Source organism: Arvicola amphibius, chromosome 1 (genome assembly GCF_903992535.2).
Source record: "Arvicola amphibius chromosome 1, mArvAmp1.2, whole genome shotgun sequence".
NCBI classification, from domain to species: Eukaryota; Metazoa; Chordata; class Mammalia; order Rodentia; family Cricetidae; genus Arvicola; species Arvicola amphibius.
The window spans coordinates 99,520,513-99,537,019 of NC_052047.1; the positions used below are offsets into that span (position 1 = coordinate 99,520,513).

Consider the following 16,507-nt stretch of genomic DNA (forward strand, 5'->3'; position numbering starts at 1 on the left):
TTTTTTTGGCAAAACAACGGAGCGAGCAGTTTTCCACTTCCTCCTCTGAGCGAGGCGTCACCAAGGCGAGGCTTACCCCCCAATGTCCTCTGGTGTGTGGGGTGCCCAGGTGTGCACCCCCAAGCAACCAGAAACCAGGCGATGAGTTCCAGAGATTTCCAGAGTTTTGCATCCAAGGGCCCCCCGGATCTGGAGACTCTGATGTGCCCCCAAGATCTGGGGTGTCGTTTTTTGCTTTCTGGTGACCTCGTTCCCTGTGTAGCTTTCTTTTTCACGTAGCAAGGTGCTCATAGCGAACTCAACCAGGGGTGCTGAGGCGAGGCGGCCATGGCGACCCTCATCTCCACATCCGCCACTGTCTCCTTGGAGACAGGGGGCTCCCGTTGCTCCCCTCCCCGGCTTAAGGCAGGGGGATTGTTGGCACAGGATTTGCAGGCCGCTGAGGTGGGGGGTGGGCGGCCAGGGTCTCCGCGGTGAGGGGCTTTCCTGCCCGGAGAGAGGGCTTCGTTTGAGCAAAGTTTGGGGATGGGTGCTGTAAGGATCCGGCTTATTGTCGGTTTTTGGCCACTTGGGACGAGTCTCAGTTCCTGGGAAGGGGCAAGGGGACAGAGACCTGGCCTGGAGGAGAAAGGGGGTGGGGGAGAAACAGGCAGTTGTCTGCTTTCCCCATTTTGAGGAGGTCTGGGATCTGGGAAGGTAAGGTTCTCTATTTAAATTTTTTTTTAAAAATACCCGGGTTTTGTTGTAGGGTGTGCTTGATTCTTGACCCACTCTTCCCTCGAGGTCCCCTTAGTGTCCAAAACTGAAGGGGGTTGGGGTGGGTCCCTGTCCCCTGGGGGTAGGTGGGACTTCCTTTGGCTGGATGGGGGAGGGGTCCCCATGCCCGGGGCTGGGATGTGCGATTCCCTGGGCGGGGGGGGGGGGTGGGGGTGGAAGGCTCAGGCCTTGGAGAAGGTGGCAGTGGCTGTCGCGGTGCCCGGAGTGGCACCCGGCTCCTCAGCCCAGCGGTTCATGCAGCGGCGTCGGGCGTTCATGAAGAAGTTGCTGACGGTGTTGAGCTCCAGGCCCAGCTGCTGCGAGATGGTGGCCTGCATCTCCTTGGACGGCCGCTTGTTCTCCTTGAAGATGGCGATCAGCGTGCGGCGCTGCAGGTCCGGTGAACACCAGCCGCTGTTCTTGGGCTGCAGAGCCCCCCTGTCACTTTGTTGATCCTGCTCCTTGCGCTTGCAGGCTGTAGGAGGGACAGGGGCGAGAGAGGACACCACGGGGGGCGGTGAGGGGACGGGGACCAGAGCGCGGGGCCAGGGCAGGATGCAGGGACATAGGGAGGAAGGGGGCGTGGGGCACCCAGAGAGGGAAGGGAGGTGCAGGGTACAAGAGCCAGGCCGAGTCAGGGAACACAGAGCAGGAGGGTTGGTCAGGGCGCAGAGGGCGCACATCGGAAAGGTTCAGAGGATGGAGAAAAATGAAAGGGGAGAAGAAGGAAGAGAAGGGTCGTTAGCAGTGTGAACAGGACAGCGGGGGTTGGGGAGAGATAGGCAGCCACAAACGGGGGAGCCAAGCGATGGCATCATATTAACACAAGCGTGTCACAGTCACCCGCTCCAGCAAAGCCTCCCTCCGGGGTGACCAGTGACAGCTTCCTACTGCCAGTCCTCCCATTCCAATCGCGATCCCAACATGACCTCTCCCCGAAAGACTGTGGATGTGGGTGCGGAGGGCCTAGCCCCCTGCTGTGCCACAAATCCCACCTGGGACTTTTGGGGACAGGATGGGACTGCCCTGACTGTGAGATGTGTGTTGGACTCTAGGCCTCGAGTCTCAGCAAGCAAGACACAGACCTGACCCCTTCAGGAGCAGATGACATGAGTCCTTCACCGGCCCTTGTCTTTCTGCTAGACTAGAGGAACCCCACCCAGGGAGGGGCTTGGGGAGTGTGGCTCGGGGTAGAAGGCCTACACATTGGAGTTAGCACACAACCAGATCAAACAGATGATCGGCTAAGGGAGGAAAGAGGGCCATACCTCGGAGGGTGAAAGAACTTGCCACCCAGGCCTAGTCACCAGAGTTCAATCCTTGGAACTTGCACAGAGGTAGAAGAAGAGAAGCAAACCCTAAAACGATGTTCTCTGAGCTCCGTCTGTGCACCATGGCCGGTGTATCCACATGCACATCACACACACACCACAACAGGAATAAATAAGATAAAATGTAAATATATAGGCCTGATGGTTAAAGTAACTGTCATAATGACAGACCCTAGAATCACCCAGGAACTGAGCGTCTTGGTTTGTGGGGGGGGAAGGGGGAAGCCTGCCCGCTATGGGTGGCCCAGCCCCTGGGCTGGATCCTGGGCTGATGGTGGAAAGTGAGCTGACTCCCAGCATGCATGCATTCACTGACTTCTGGCTGTGGATGTGGTTGGAGCATCTCCCCGAGCGCCTACAGCCTCTCTTCCCCGTGGTGATGAACTGCAGCTATCACCAAACAGCCCTTGCTCCCTGGAGCAACCTTTGTAAGGAAGACACCAGGACTGAAGAACACCAGTGCACACAGACAGACACACCTCTGGGAACAGACAGACATTTCCTAAAGCTTCCGAAAAGGAAAGGCAGGTGCCATGGAAACCTCCAGAATCAGGATGGCTTTGGAGGGCTCAGAATCCAGGAGAAAAAAATTCCAGGGACAGAGCTGGAGGCGGCTCTTGTGGCTCTTGCAGGGACCCGAGTCCAGGTCTCAGCCAGCACTCCAGCTCAGTAGCTGACGCTCCGGAGAGTGTCCTCCCGCTTCTGGCCTTGGCTAGAATGGGCACACATAGAGATGCACTCACACACATAATTAAAAATAGGAGCCAGGCAGTGGTGGGCACCCTTTAATCCAAGCAGTTAGGAAGGCAGAGGTAGGTGGATCGATCTGAGTTCTAGGCCAGCCTGGTCTACAGAAGAAGTTCCAGGACAGCCACGGCTACACAAAGAAACCCTGTCTTGAAAAACCAAAAACCCAAACAAAACAGATCTTTAAATTAAAGGTGTGTGCCACCATGGTCTGACCGTGAGTAATTATAAATTTATTTGTTATTTTATGATCATTGTTTTACTCTGCATGTGTGTTTATGTGAGGGTGTCAGAAACCCTGGGAACTGGAGTTACAGACAGGTGTGAGCTGCCATGTGGTGTGGGGGATTGAACCCAGGTCCTCTAAAAGAGCAGTCAGTGCTCTTACCCTCTGAGCCACCTCACCAGCCCCTAGGTTCCAAAAGTCTTAATGAGTTGGGTTTGGATCCTGTTGGGGAGTGTCCAGCGAATGGCATGGCTCCAAGTGACTCCAGGGTCTGCAGAGAGTTTTACAAGAAGAAATGTAATCCTGAACAGGAGAGATGGCTCAGAGGTTAGGAGCACTGGCTGCTCTTCCTGAACACCCAGGTTCAATTCCCAGCAGCCCATGGTGCTCACAACCATCTGTAATGAGATCTGGCGCCCTCTTCTGGCATGTGGGCATACATGGAGGCAGAATGTGTATACATAAGAAAGAGACAGAGACAGACAGAGACACCACAGAGACAGAGACGGAGAGACAGAGAGAGAAGAAAGCAAGGCATCCTACGGCCCATGTGGCTCAGCCGAGGGCTCATTCACAGGAACCATGATCAAACCGTAAGTGTCCAGTGACCCCAATGGGGCCAGCAACACATGTGGTGCACAGACAGGCAAGCAGGCAAAATACTCAAATGTATCAAATAAAAATAAATAGGGTGGAGAGGGATCAGGTATCCCTCTGACCTCATGTGCGCATGCGCGAACACACTGAGCGTAGGCGCCTAAGGCACAGGGCTCTGCGGTTCATTTATGTTTTCTTTCTTTTTTAGATATTATTTATTTATTTATGCAGTATCCTGCCGTGTGAGGCCAGAAGAGGGCACCAGTCTCATTAGGTGGTTGTGAGCCACCCACGTGGTGCTGGGAATTGAGCTCAGGACTTCTGGAAGAACAGTCAGTGCTCGCTCTTAACCGCTGAGCCATCTCTCCAGCCCTCTGCGGTTCATTTCTATGACTGTAATAAAGTACCCTGAGAAAAATTAACTCGAGGGGAAAACGAGTTCATGACTACCCAGCTTGCAAGCTGCTTGTGCTCAAATGCCTTTTTCCACTCTTTGTGTTTAAATTTTTATTTTATTTTTAGTTTTGTGTGCGCACGTACATAAATGGGCATGTGTAAGTGCAATGCCTGCCAAGGCCAGAAGGGGGCATCAGATTCCCTGGAACTGGAGTTACCGGCAGCTGTGAGCTGCCTGGTGCCGGATCTGGGAACTGAATCCCTATCTTTGGAGGAGTACCAGGTGCTCCTAAGCACTGAGGCATCTCCACAGTCCAGGACCCAAACCCAGTGACTGGTGGCATTTCCAAAGGACAGGTCTTCCCACCTAAGGTAACAACAGGACAGAGACAGACTGTCGTGGTGGCATACGCCTTTAATCCCAGCACTCAGGAGGCAGAGGCTGGTTTGAGTTTGAAGCCAGCCTGGTCTGCAGAGCGAGTTCCAGGACAACCAGGGCTACATAATACAGAGACCCTGACTCAAAAAAGGACAGCAATAAAACACAAAGAGTTTGCCTCAAGACTGATCCATAGCCACCATGATCCACATGGTCCTTCACTGAGACTCCCTCCCAGGTGGTCCTGGGTTGCTGCAAGGGCACATTTAAAACTGACTGCCAATGCAAGCTGTGGGGTGAGGCCCTGGTTTCCACCCTGAGTCCCATATATATGCACATAGATTTGGTCACAGTAGAGCAGGCGGATGGACAGAAGGGGCCACTCTCGTGTGAGGCTCCTCCAGACCTGACTGTGCTACCATGGTCACAGGAGACCAGGTGCTCATCCCTGGATGAGGGCACAGCTGGGAGCCAGCAGGTGAGGAGAGCAACAATAGCTCAAGCTTTTAAATTCGACTCACCCACCATCCACCCACCCACCCACCCATCCCCTCCACCCCATTGCCTTCACCTCCATCTCCTCCCCCCTCCCCCTTCAATCTCAGTCTCCTTCAATCCTGCCCTCCCTTCCCCCATGGTCCCCCCATTTTCTACCAATGGTCTGCTGCCCATCACCCGCATCGCACAAACCCTCACCTCCGCTGCCCATCCCAGCTTACTCCCCTCCTTTCTTCTCAATCTGCATCACACGCCATGGTGTCCTCAAAACCCCATCATCCCCAGCACGATCCCCACTTCTCCATGCTCAGCACCAGGGCCTGCAGCCAGGGCTGGTCAGCCTTCTGTGTGTGGACAGAGCACCACCCACGGGTGCTGCAGCTGCTGCCGAGATGGGGTGAGTCTGCAGGTCTCTCCTTTCAGTAGCACAACCGAGACACAGTGTTCAGTGCCTGGCACCTACTGAGTCCTCCTGTTGCTCTGTCCCTGTACAAGACCCCTCGAGCATCCTTCTGTCCACACTTGCTTTTTTTTTCACCCCAAAAAACAGGGTTCCACCAGGCAAGATTTATTTTTATCATTTTTACCTTTGTGGCCGGGAAGTGGTGACAATGTCAATCCCAGCACTCGGGAGGCCGAGGCAGGCGGATCTCTGTGAAGTCAGCCAGGTCTACAGAGTTCCAGGACAGCCAGGGCTACACAGAGAGACCCTGTCTCAGGAAAAACAAGTGTGTAGATGTGTGTCTGCTCTGGGGCATGTGCAGAGAGTTCAGGCACCTTTGGGGCGGCATCGGGACCCCTGGGGCTGGAGTCACGGGATTGGGAGCCACCATTCGGTGCAGGGAGCTGAACTCACGGCCTCTGCAAACCACGAGTGCTCTTAGCCAGGGAGCCTTCTCTCCAGCTCCTCACCTTGTTTTTTGAGACAGGCTGTCTCACTTGGACCTGAAGCTTGTGGGTTAGGCTAGACCAGCCCAGCATCTCCTGTTGCTGTGTCCACAGAACAGAGAATACGACCAAGTGCCTCCACACGCCCTGGCTTTAAACCTTACGTTCGTTCGTTCATTCATTCATTCATTCATTCATTCATTCATTCGCGTGCCCATCCCCTCGCCCATCATCTTGCAGTTCCCATTGTGTCCAGCAGAGGGAAGCCGCCCCCGTCTATCAGGTTGTGTCCTGGAGGAATACCCTCGAGTTTTGGGTGGAATCTGCTTAGAACCCTGGATTTGCACGGAGGGTGCCCTTCTTGTTTTTCTAGATACACTAGGGTGCACAGATCACCCCGAGTCCAGGTCCGACGCATGGCTGTTCTGGGGTTCCCAGGTGGGACTCCCTTTTATCCATTGCTAGGCAGTGGCAAGAAAAAATATTTAATGAATTGGGGAAGAGAAGGGACCCCCCCAGCTTCACAGGGGGCTGTGTCTGAGAAGAGGAGATCTGGGTCTCATTTCTCATGTTGCCATGAGGACCCGTTATTAGCAAGGTCTCACACTTTCCTGGGATCTTCCCTTAGAAGCCACAGGAACTGACTGGACAGTTCCTACGCACCCCTTAAAGCCCAGCTGCATCGGCCCCCTGCCCCAGAAAGCCCTTTCTGTAGCTGCCTGCAAAGCTTTGGATCCATCACTGGTCACTGGCTGGGGATCAGTGGGAAGAGTGCTTGCCCAGCCTGCCATGAAGCCCTGGCATTAAATAAAACATGCCTGTCCTGTCTCCTCTCAGTCTTGGAGAGGAATACACGAACAAATCAGTTCAATATCGGTCCTTGGCTACTTAGGGAATTAGGGGCCTGCCTGGGCTACATGAGACCCTGCCTCATAATCCAATTTAAAAAAAAAAAGCAATAAATAAGGTATGCAGGTGTCCCCAGGCCCCCATGTGCGCCGTGCCCACAGGTGCCCTGAATCACTCTCACCCATGCCCTCTGCCCCCAGCTGCCCACCAAGGCTGTGAGCAGCAGCAGCAAGGGTGTGCCTGTTCCCTCCCCACACTCCTACAGCGGACAACTCAATACCAGCCTGGTCTCAGGCTGGGATGATGGCCGGTTTCCTTGGCGACAAGTCCTGCCCCACCATCAGCTGTAGGGTGGGGGCAGGTGTTGGGACCACGGATCCCTCCCCATCACGGTGACTTAGCCCAGCCGGGCTGTGCTCCCCCCACCCTCCCAGCCGGGCTGGCGACTCTGCCAGGGTCACAAGTTCCCAGGGCGGTTAAAAAGGGCCTTGAGGTACCTCAGTCAGTCCCACAGCCCTCCCGCCCGCCAGCTCTCCCTCTCCCTCCCTTCCAAAGAGTTTTAAAGGCTCCATTTTTCAAAGTCTTATCTGGAACCAACAGTCCACACCCACCTGGCCTGCCCGTCCAGGATGAGGGGCACTTAGGAGCTGAAGGGTCACAGGGTGGGGTCACACACTGGGGGCAGCCAGGGGTAAACCGAGTCAGCAAAGAGCACACTGCCCAAAACTTGGATATATATACACACATATACACGCATATATATGTGTACACACACATATATGTACACACATATGTATATACACATATGTATACACATATATGTACACACATGTATGTATATACACATATGTATATACACACACATTTATATATATGTTCTCACTCCTGTATTCCAAGCTAGCCTAGAACTCCCAGCCATCCTTCAGTCTCGGTCCCCAAAGCTGACAGTGCCACTGCGCCAGGCTGAGCTTCAACGTTTAAAGAGTCATTTGCAGGAGGCAAGGTGGCAGCTAGGAGAGGAATTAGAAAAAGATGGCTGGAAAGGAAACAGGTGACTAGGAAGGCAGAGAAAAACTGACCCAGAACAGGCTGGGCAGTGAGTGAGCAGATCAATTGTTTGTGAATTAATCCACTGATAAGGGCTCCGTGTCCCCGGAAGTACGTCCTGGCACCCAAGGGTGGCCACAGTTTTCAAACACCTGACTGTGGGCCGGGCTGGAGCCCAGCATTGAGAAGCAGCAGGCGGGTGGCTGGGTGTGGACAAGTAGGCCCCTGGGGAAACCTAGGAAGCTCCCCAGCTGAGCATCCACCGGGACCCTGCAGAATCCAGAAAAGTAAAAATAAGAATAAGAAAAAGAATAAGAAGGCGCAGGCCAAGCGAACTGGGAGTCAAGTTCATTGTCAGCTGCACTGAGATGGGGTTTAAGGTTAGGGTTAGGGCTTGAAAGATTTGTGCGGTCCAGCCAAAGGGAGGAGGAAGGGCAGGTGCAGCAGGGAGGAGGGGAGGCTGGAGGGCTGTGCCCCCTCCCAGCAGCGGGGATCCCCAGGCTCTCTGCTCAGTCAGTGCACTAACTGCCTTGGATTTCTGGGCTCCAGAGCTGGAGACCTCCCCACGGCCGCAGGGCAGTGTTGAGGGGTCGCCCCGGGCTCTGGACGTGGGGAGGCGCCCAGGGCTTTGGATGTGCGGGGGAGACGCCGATTCAGAGTGGGGTCACCCGTCTCAGAGTGGGGCGTCTGGGTGTAAACGGAGGCATGGATCGCCTGCCTACTGGCAGCCTGGGCACAGCGTCTCAAATTGAACAATCCTTTACCCCAACAGCACAGGGTCCCCAGAACTCTTCCACTGGGGTTCCAGTACAGATGCCCACACCAGGGACCTCCTGCCGCCCCTTTAGCCGGTTCTCTTTCTCTCTATGGTTTTTTAACGTGACCATAATTCTGTAAGTCCCTCCGCTGTCTCCACTGGCAGGGCTCCCAGATGAGGGAGGGTCCGGGTCACTTTGCTTAGGGGAAACTGAGGCCACACGTGTCACAGAGCTGCCTAAGGATCACGTGAACCTCTCAGTCACCACCCCCCTCTGGGCCCAGCCCCACACCTCCCCCTCCAGCACAGCCTAGGGTATTGATCATGGCCTATTTTTAATTAAAAACTTGATTCAAACCAGCTTGAACTCCCTGGTTAAAGCAGGCTGTGTGCAGGCTAATACAAAGGGGCCGCGGGGGCCGACCAGCTTCCGGCAGCCTCCCCACTCTGCTGCCTCCTGATTTTTTGTTCCTCACCTGTCCTGCGCCAGCCAGGTCAGCTTTATTCTCTGAGAGGACTGAGGGAGTTGCAGAGGAAGGCTGTCCTGGAAAGACGCAACTTAGGGGCTCTGGCCCGGTGGGGAGTGGAGCCAAGAGATCAGCTGGGAGAAAATTGTCCTTTGTGTTTCAGGTTGGACAGGCGGTAGCTGATAGGGTATCTACAGGGCCTTAGTTCAGGCAAGGAATTTAGTTGAAAGGGGCTTAAGTTTTTCTGTTCTCTTTGTTGTTGTTTGTTTTGTTTTCTGAGGCAGGGTTTCTCTGTGTAGTTCTGACTGTCCTGGAACTCGCTTTATAGACCAGGCTGTCCTCGAACTCACAGAGATCCTCCTGCCTCAGCATCCTGAGCACTGGGATTAAAGGCATCAGCCACCTCCGCTCAGCTAAAACTACATTTTGTTTTGTGTGTCTATGAATGTGGCTGGGGTCACAAACTCGTAGGAGTGGGTTCTCTCCCACCATGTGGGTCCCCAGGAGTGACCCCAAGTCCTCAGACTTGACCTTTCCCCACTGAGCCATGTAAACTCCCCCTCAAGGGGACTTTAGAATGAACGATTTGGAGGTCAGCCCAGCCTCTTGCCAAGCAGTCATGGGGCCAACTGTCTACCTGTCTGTCTACCAGACTCTGGTGTGGTCACAGGAAGTGGCTATTGGGTCTGAAAGAAGGTGTGAACATGGCCTCAGACACTGGCATCAGGAGGGGACAGGAAGTTACGGTGTCCAGTTGAGTCAAAGCCTTCCCGCTTCCTTGAGGCTCTCTGAGAACTCCTGGGCCCTGAGGATTCCTGGGCAGTGTGCGCACATGCGTGCGAGCGGGCAGGGGCGCGCATGTGTTTGTGTGTACCTGTGTTCCTGTGTTCCAGGACAACCCATCAGTGCCTGGGAGCTGGAGGCCGAACACAGCCTCAAAACCCCTGTGATTGCTGGTGTGTCAAGGGCTACCAGCTACTGCTCTGTGAAGAACCACGTCTTTCCCTCACGTCCAAGAGACACCCCAGCTGATGTCTTATCTCTGTTTCTGCAATGTCCTAGAGCCCACCACTTCCCAATCCCCAGTGAGGGGCTGAGGGCGTGGTCAGGGTGGAGCTCCGCCTAGAATCCCCAGTGAGGGGGGTTGGGAGCGGTCAGGGTGGAGCCCCACCTAGAATCCCCAGTGAGGGGCTGGGGGCGTGGTCAGGGGGATGGGCATTACCTTAGCCTGCAGAGGAGGCCTTGGTCTCAGTGTAGTGAGTGTGTATTCTCTGTGGCACCTGCAATGGCTCCACTTCTGTTGTTGTTTTTCCAGAGAGGGTTTCTCTGCAGCTTTGGAGCCTGTCCTGGAACTAGCTCTTGTAGATCAGGCTGGCCTCGAACTCACAGAGATCCGCCTGCCTCTGTCTCCCAAGTGCTGGGATTAAAGGCGTGTGCCACCACAGCCCAAATAGTGTCTTCCCTTTTTCCCCATGTGGGCTTGTGCCACCCACCCACCCAGTACCTTCCCAGAGTCCCTGCTGCTCTCTCAGGCGCTTGTGCAACTGTTCTCATTTCTCAGATTAGGAAACCGAGGCTGAGACCTTTGTCTAAAATCAGCCAAGGATGAGACAGAGGTGAATACAGCCTTCGAAACAGTCTTTCTAACCCCTGGGGGGGCGGGACATCCTCTATGTGTGTGTGTGTGTGTGTGTGTGTGTGTGTGTGAGAGAGAGAGAGAGAGAGAGAGAGAGAGAGAGAGAGAGAGAGACCTCCTGTGTGTGTTGTGGGGGGGGCTCTGTCAGAGTATCTGATGTTTACACAAGGACTCCTGGCCTTTAAGAAAGAGGCAGAACTGTGTCTCAGTGGGGAACGCCCTGGCCTGACAGGCATGGGGTCCAAGGTCCAGCTCAGCACCACATAAACCAGATATGATGGCATATGTCTGTCACCCCAGCACTCAGGAGATGTAGGCAGGAGGGTCAAGAGTTCAGGGTCAGCCTCAGCCAGCCTGGATTACCAAGAAACCCTGTCTCAAGCGGTAAACAAGGGACTCCGCAGCGGGCCCCATCTCCTTGGGTCGCAGGCCTCCCCAATCTTTACCGTTCTTTCTATAGCCCAGCATGCACTGGCCTCCCTGCCCACTGCTGGTGGCCAGCTGCCTCTGCACCAACCCCTGTGGACCTCCAGAGAATCCAGCATCCCACAGTTCTATGTATTTCCTGCCTCAACTTCTCCATGCTCTTCCCACCCGCTACATTGCGGGTTCTGTTTCCCTTCCCAGTGCTTAGCGACCCTGAGGCAGAGGCTGAAGAAGGGAGGGTGTGTGTGTTCATGCATGTGTGTATGGGGGTTTGTATGGTGTCTATGTATAAGTGTGGCGGTGTGGTGTGTGTTCATGCATGTATATACAGTGTGTGTGTATGGTATGTGTATGTGTGGCTTGTGTGTGATGTGTATGGTTTGTGGTATGGGCGTGCAAGTGTGTGTGTGTGCGTGTGTGTATGTGTATGGTTTGCGGGGCTGTGTGTGTGCGTGCATATATGTGTGTGTATGGTGAGTGTGTGATGTGCATGGTTTGTGGTGTGTGTGCATGAGTGTGTGCGCATGAGTGTGTGTGTGTGAATTCCTGTCCCCTTATTTGAATGTCTTATTATATATGTATATTTCTTTCTGATCAGTTACAAAAAAAGAATTTTTTTCAGTCCAGAGTTGCAATTTAAACAATATTTGAAGCCGGCCGAGGCTATCGACCTGTACGGTGATGAATCACAGACGGTAATTCGAATTCATCGACCGCCCCACCCGCCAGGAGCCTCCCCTCCCCCAGCCTGGCTCCCACAGTCACAGTCTGTGCTGTTGCTGGGGTATCTGTGGGGGGAGCACAGCTCAGAGAGGGGACTCTGAGGTGGGATGGGAGCAGATACAATGTCCCCCCAGCATGGTGGGAAACGTTTTTCGGGGAGCCAGAGCCTGGACCCCCAGTGTCTCCTCCCCATACACACAATGCGTGTTTTACATTGGGGAAACTGAGGCGTGGGAGGACAATGCACACTGAAGCAGGGATGGGTTCTGGGGCTCTTTGCTGTGATGCCTCGGGAGGACAAAGAAAGGAATGACCCTCAGTGGTCTCCAAATGAGGAAAGGGAAGGCTGTGGTGTTTTCCCGGATCTGGGGGGCAGAAGCAGCCAGGGGACCCCCCACCCCCCGCCTCAGCTCAGCCACCTTGGCCGCCGTGGCCCCTCCCTTTCTTTGTCTCCAGTGCTCCTTTCTGTTTCTTTCTGCTTTGGTCTCTTTCCCACTCTCCATCCCTCTATTTTTTCTCTGTCTCTCCAACTCACCTCTCTCTTTCTCCCTCTCTCTTCTCATTTCTCCATCTCTCTTTTCCTCTCTCTTTTCTGTCTCTTCTCTTCCACCTTTCATTTCTTCTCCATCTCTCTCTACTCTGTCTTTCTGTCCATCCATCCACGCATCCACCCATCTGTCTGTCTGTCTATCTATCTATCTATCTATCTATCTATCTATCGATCTATCTATCTATCTATCTATCGATCTGTCTGTCTGTCTGTCTGTCTGCTATTCCATCCTCTTTATCATCTCCCCTCCACACCCTGTCCCCACACCGTTCCTTTTTCTGACTGTTTTTTGCTTTGCAGGACACTCTCAGGTTGGTAGCATTGGGACAATGTTTTTCCTAGTGAGGCTCTGACTTGCAAGGAGAATTTTCCTCGTGGGCTTATGAAAGCAAGGTCCAATTTTGCCCCAAGTAGACACACAAGGGGGTGATGCTCCCAATCTGGCACTAGTGTGGGGACACCTGCAGGCCTCAGGCTGTCACCAAGACACAGTATGTTGAAGAGACTTGCCTGGCTGCCTCACCACCTCCTACACACCACAATTTACCGCCACTTAACTGCTTTTCATTTGTGCAGGGACCAGAACTAAAGACTGGGACCCTAATGACCCTGGTCGGGCTGGCAGCACTTCTGGCTCGAGTGCCGGAGTGTGGACCCTAAGGAAGGTCTGGAATTGGCCAGGTCTACCATTTTCATTATCTACAACAGTGTGTGCCCCAAGTGTGCTCAGCGTCCTCACGCTCCCCTGAAGTGACCCACAACAGCCACCTCACATGATACAGTCCCTGAGGAGGAGACTTCGGTCACTTGTAGCACGAGACAAGGACGAGTCTGGCCTCAGTTTCCTGTCTGTAATAACAAAGAGGGCCAGTGGCCTTGGTGTTGATGTGAATTTAGACCCAAGGCTCGGGACCCTGCACCCAACAGATGTGCCAAGGCACCTGCGGTGGGGTTGCTTTTTTTATGGTGTCCACAAAAGACCAACTGAAACACTACCTTGACCAGCATGGACACTGAAGGTGACAGTCAAGTGGGTTCAGGGTAGGGAGTGTCCCTATGTGTCCAGGAGAGGAGGCTTTACTTTCAGAATTCACAGAACACAGAACGTGGTGCCAGTCACTCAGCAGCTTGTGGCTCAGAACTGCACTGGTCCCTGGTGATCCTACTTGAGGACAATCAGCGAGGTGAAGGAGAGGAGCTGTGTGTTGAGACATGTCTCATTATCCCAGTTAGGTCACCAGCAACAGGACCCTTCAGATAAACCTGTGTTTCTCGCCTACCGATCTCAAGTAGACGTCACTCGGAAGGCTCCCGAGGAAGGGGGAAACTGAAGCTGGCTGCAGGAGCTTGCAATGGTTGGGACAGGAGCAGGTGTCTAAGGCTTCAGTCAGGTCGGCTTCTACCCACCCCGTACCATCCAGTATTCCTGCTTCTCTGCACGCCCCCCTCCCCATGCTTGCAGGGTGGCCTGGGGATACAGTCAACCTGGTGCTTGGCTCGCTGGCTTGCTCGTGCCTGAGGGGCGCCTTACCGAGCCCCGGCTGCCCCGCCCCTCTCTGTGTTTGTGTGCAGAGGGATCGATGACTCTCTGGAAACCGCTATTGTCCCTAGAACGGGGTACCAGCTCCCTCCCCACCACGCCAGAGAAGAATGCTCTGCGCCTAGACCACCGACTCTGGTACCCCACAAACACACAGGATGTAGGGTACTTGACACACACACCACACCCACTCAGATAGGGTGGGAGCAGATATACTAGACCAAAAGGAGGAGACAACGGGTTCCCCAGGGGGCTGGCTGGTATCCCTGTGTGTGTGGGAGAGTCTCAGGCAAGACACGAGGGAAGGAAAGAATAAAGAGAGAATGGACTAGGAACCCGGGTCCAAGAGAGCGAACTGCCATGTGTCCCGATGGGATGGAGAGAAGTAGGAAGGGGACAGAGAAAACAACCAGGGCCCGGGAGCAACCGCGGGTGTGAGGGCCTCTGCTGGAGGCCACGGAACCCAGGGTCCATGGGCCCGCCCCTCCCCCATTCTCAAATGACCTTTGCCAGCAGCCAGAGGGGGGAGGGAGAGGGGACTAGTGGATCGATCGGTGGCAGGGGTTGAGCTACACAGGAAGAGCGATCGGTGTTTGGGGCTGGGGCTGGGGGCGGAGAGGTGGCCAGGCCTGGCTGAGCGTAGTCAGCGACCCGGCGCTTTTTGGACTGGGTGGCAGGGAGGCGCCGGTGGGCCCCTCTTGCAGGGTGGCTATGAGGAGGGGAGTGGCACCTTCTGGTCGCGGGGGACACACTGGATCATGAACCGAAGGAGTGTACATGCGCGCGCGCGCATACACGGGTCTATGCGAGGGACTGTTTTAGTTTTGCCCCAAAGACACTAGACACCCTACACAGTCCCCCAAAGACACTACTAGACACCCTACACAGTTCCCAAGACAGGGACGGCGGACGGACGGTGCGATCTTGGCGGTGCAGACCGGAGGTCAGTCTCCTAGGCCAGGGGAACCCCCCCAGCCGACCGAGGACTCACTCTCCAGGGCCCTAGATAGTCAGTCCCCTTCACCCTAAGCCAAGTGTGTCCCCCCGGGGCCAAGCCTCTGGGGCCCCTCGTCCCTACCTGCCAGGCGCAACGCCGACATGCGCTGGAACTCGGGCTCCTGCAGCCACTTCCACATACTGCGGAATGTCTCGCGACCCGACTTGAGCTTGCTCAAGCTTGGGGTTGCGCAGCAGGTCGGAGAGGGGGCCCTGAGAGCGGCCATAGGATGCGCTGCGCGAAGATGGCCTGCGGGATGCTGTAGCGCTTCAGCTCGGCTGTGATGCGCTGGGCCACCTCTTTGGTGTTGATCTCTTCGGCTGCGGCACACGGCTCCCGGACCGCTGCCGCCTCCGCCGGCGCCACCGCCCCTCCGGGGCCACTGCCACCTGAGTGAGGCCGTGCGCCCCAGCCGCGGCCAGCCCACCCAGCGGAGCCAGCAAACCCGCGGCCGCCCCCGCCAGCAGCCCCGCCGCCTCCCGCGCCGCGCCGCCTCCAGGACGCCCTCGGGCCAGCGCGTCCTCCGCGCGCCCCAGCAACGCGGCATGTGGGCTCGCAAGGCGGCGGGTGGCAGTAGTTTGTCCCCGCCAGGTGGCCCGGAGCCCCGTAAGCGGCGAGCGGCGGCGGAGGAGGCGGTGGCGGCTGCGGGGCGCTGTGCAGAGCCGGGGGCAGCGCGCTGGGCAGCGGCGACAGTGGCGACCCCATGGTGGGCAGCTCCTTGCCGTAGGGCCCGTAGAGGTGGCCCACCGAGGCCAGCGCCGCCCGCTCGTCGCGCATGAGGGTGAAGCTGCCGCTCACGCTGGCCGCCAGGCGCTGCGGAGGGGGCGGTGGCGGCGCGGTGGCCGGGTGAGGGTGCGCGTGCGGGTGGCCTCCGTGCGCCCCGGCCACCGCGTGCTGGTGGAACTTGTCGGCTACAGCGGCCAGCGGCGGCAGGTGCTGCAAGGGCGTGAGCGTGGTGTAGGTGCCACCCAAACCTGGGCCCTCGCACGCCATACCCATGGCCGGGTGCAGGGGACCAGCCAGCTCCCCACGGAAGTCAGGGCCACCACCCGCGGCCCCTGCAGCTCCCGCGCCCCCGGCTCCCCCGCCCCCGGCGCCACCACCGTCCAGCAGGCTAGCCATGCCCGCCACCAGGCCCGGGCGTCCCGATGCCACCAGGCTTCGGTGTTGGGCCGCAGCGGAGCGCGCGTGGCCGGGACTCAGCAGCTCGCCAGCTTGAGCGTTGTGTCACCCCGTGCAAGCCCCCCGAGGCTCTCCAGGCTCAGCTCCATCCGGGCGCCCCTCCGTGCGCGCTCAAGGCCGCTGCATGTTCCCCACCCACTGGCCGACGCTCCAGGTGGCCGCGGCTGCTGTCCCAGTAGCTCAGCGCTCTCACGCGGCTTTGGCTGCTGCGAGCAGCGGCCACAAGGAATGGTGGCGGGGCGGCCGCCGCTGGCGCCCGGGCCCGGGTCTGACGTCAGCGCCCCCGCCCATTGCTCCGCCTGCACCCGCCAAACCCCCTGGAGCTCCAGGCTGGCTCCTGGGTCCCCCCCATTTTGCTTGCCAGAGAACCCGGAGATTAGGGGGAGCGCCCTAGCTGAGGCTGGGTATATGTGTCTCATCTTGTGCCTTGTAATCTCTGGCCCGTATGGCCCTTCTGGCACACCCCCCCTGAATCCTTGGGTTTATGACCACATGTACCCAAACTCAATTGATAC

General features: G+C 56.4%; 1 protein-coding gene across 1 annotated transcript; it reads right to left on the reverse strand.

The window, feature by feature from the left end:
* Nucleotides 1-938: 938 nt before the first annotated feature.
* On the reverse strand, nt 939-16,081 carry Onecut3 (one cut homeobox 3). The gene is given in 8 exon segments (XM_038312165.1): nt 939-1,231; nt 14,892-14,989; nt 14,991-15,031; nt 15,033-15,211; nt 15,214-15,364; nt 15,367-15,398; nt 15,401-16,046; nt 16,049-16,081. Coding segments are annotated over 8 exon segments (1,473 nt in total).
* Nucleotides 16,082-16,507: the final 426 nt, after the last annotated feature.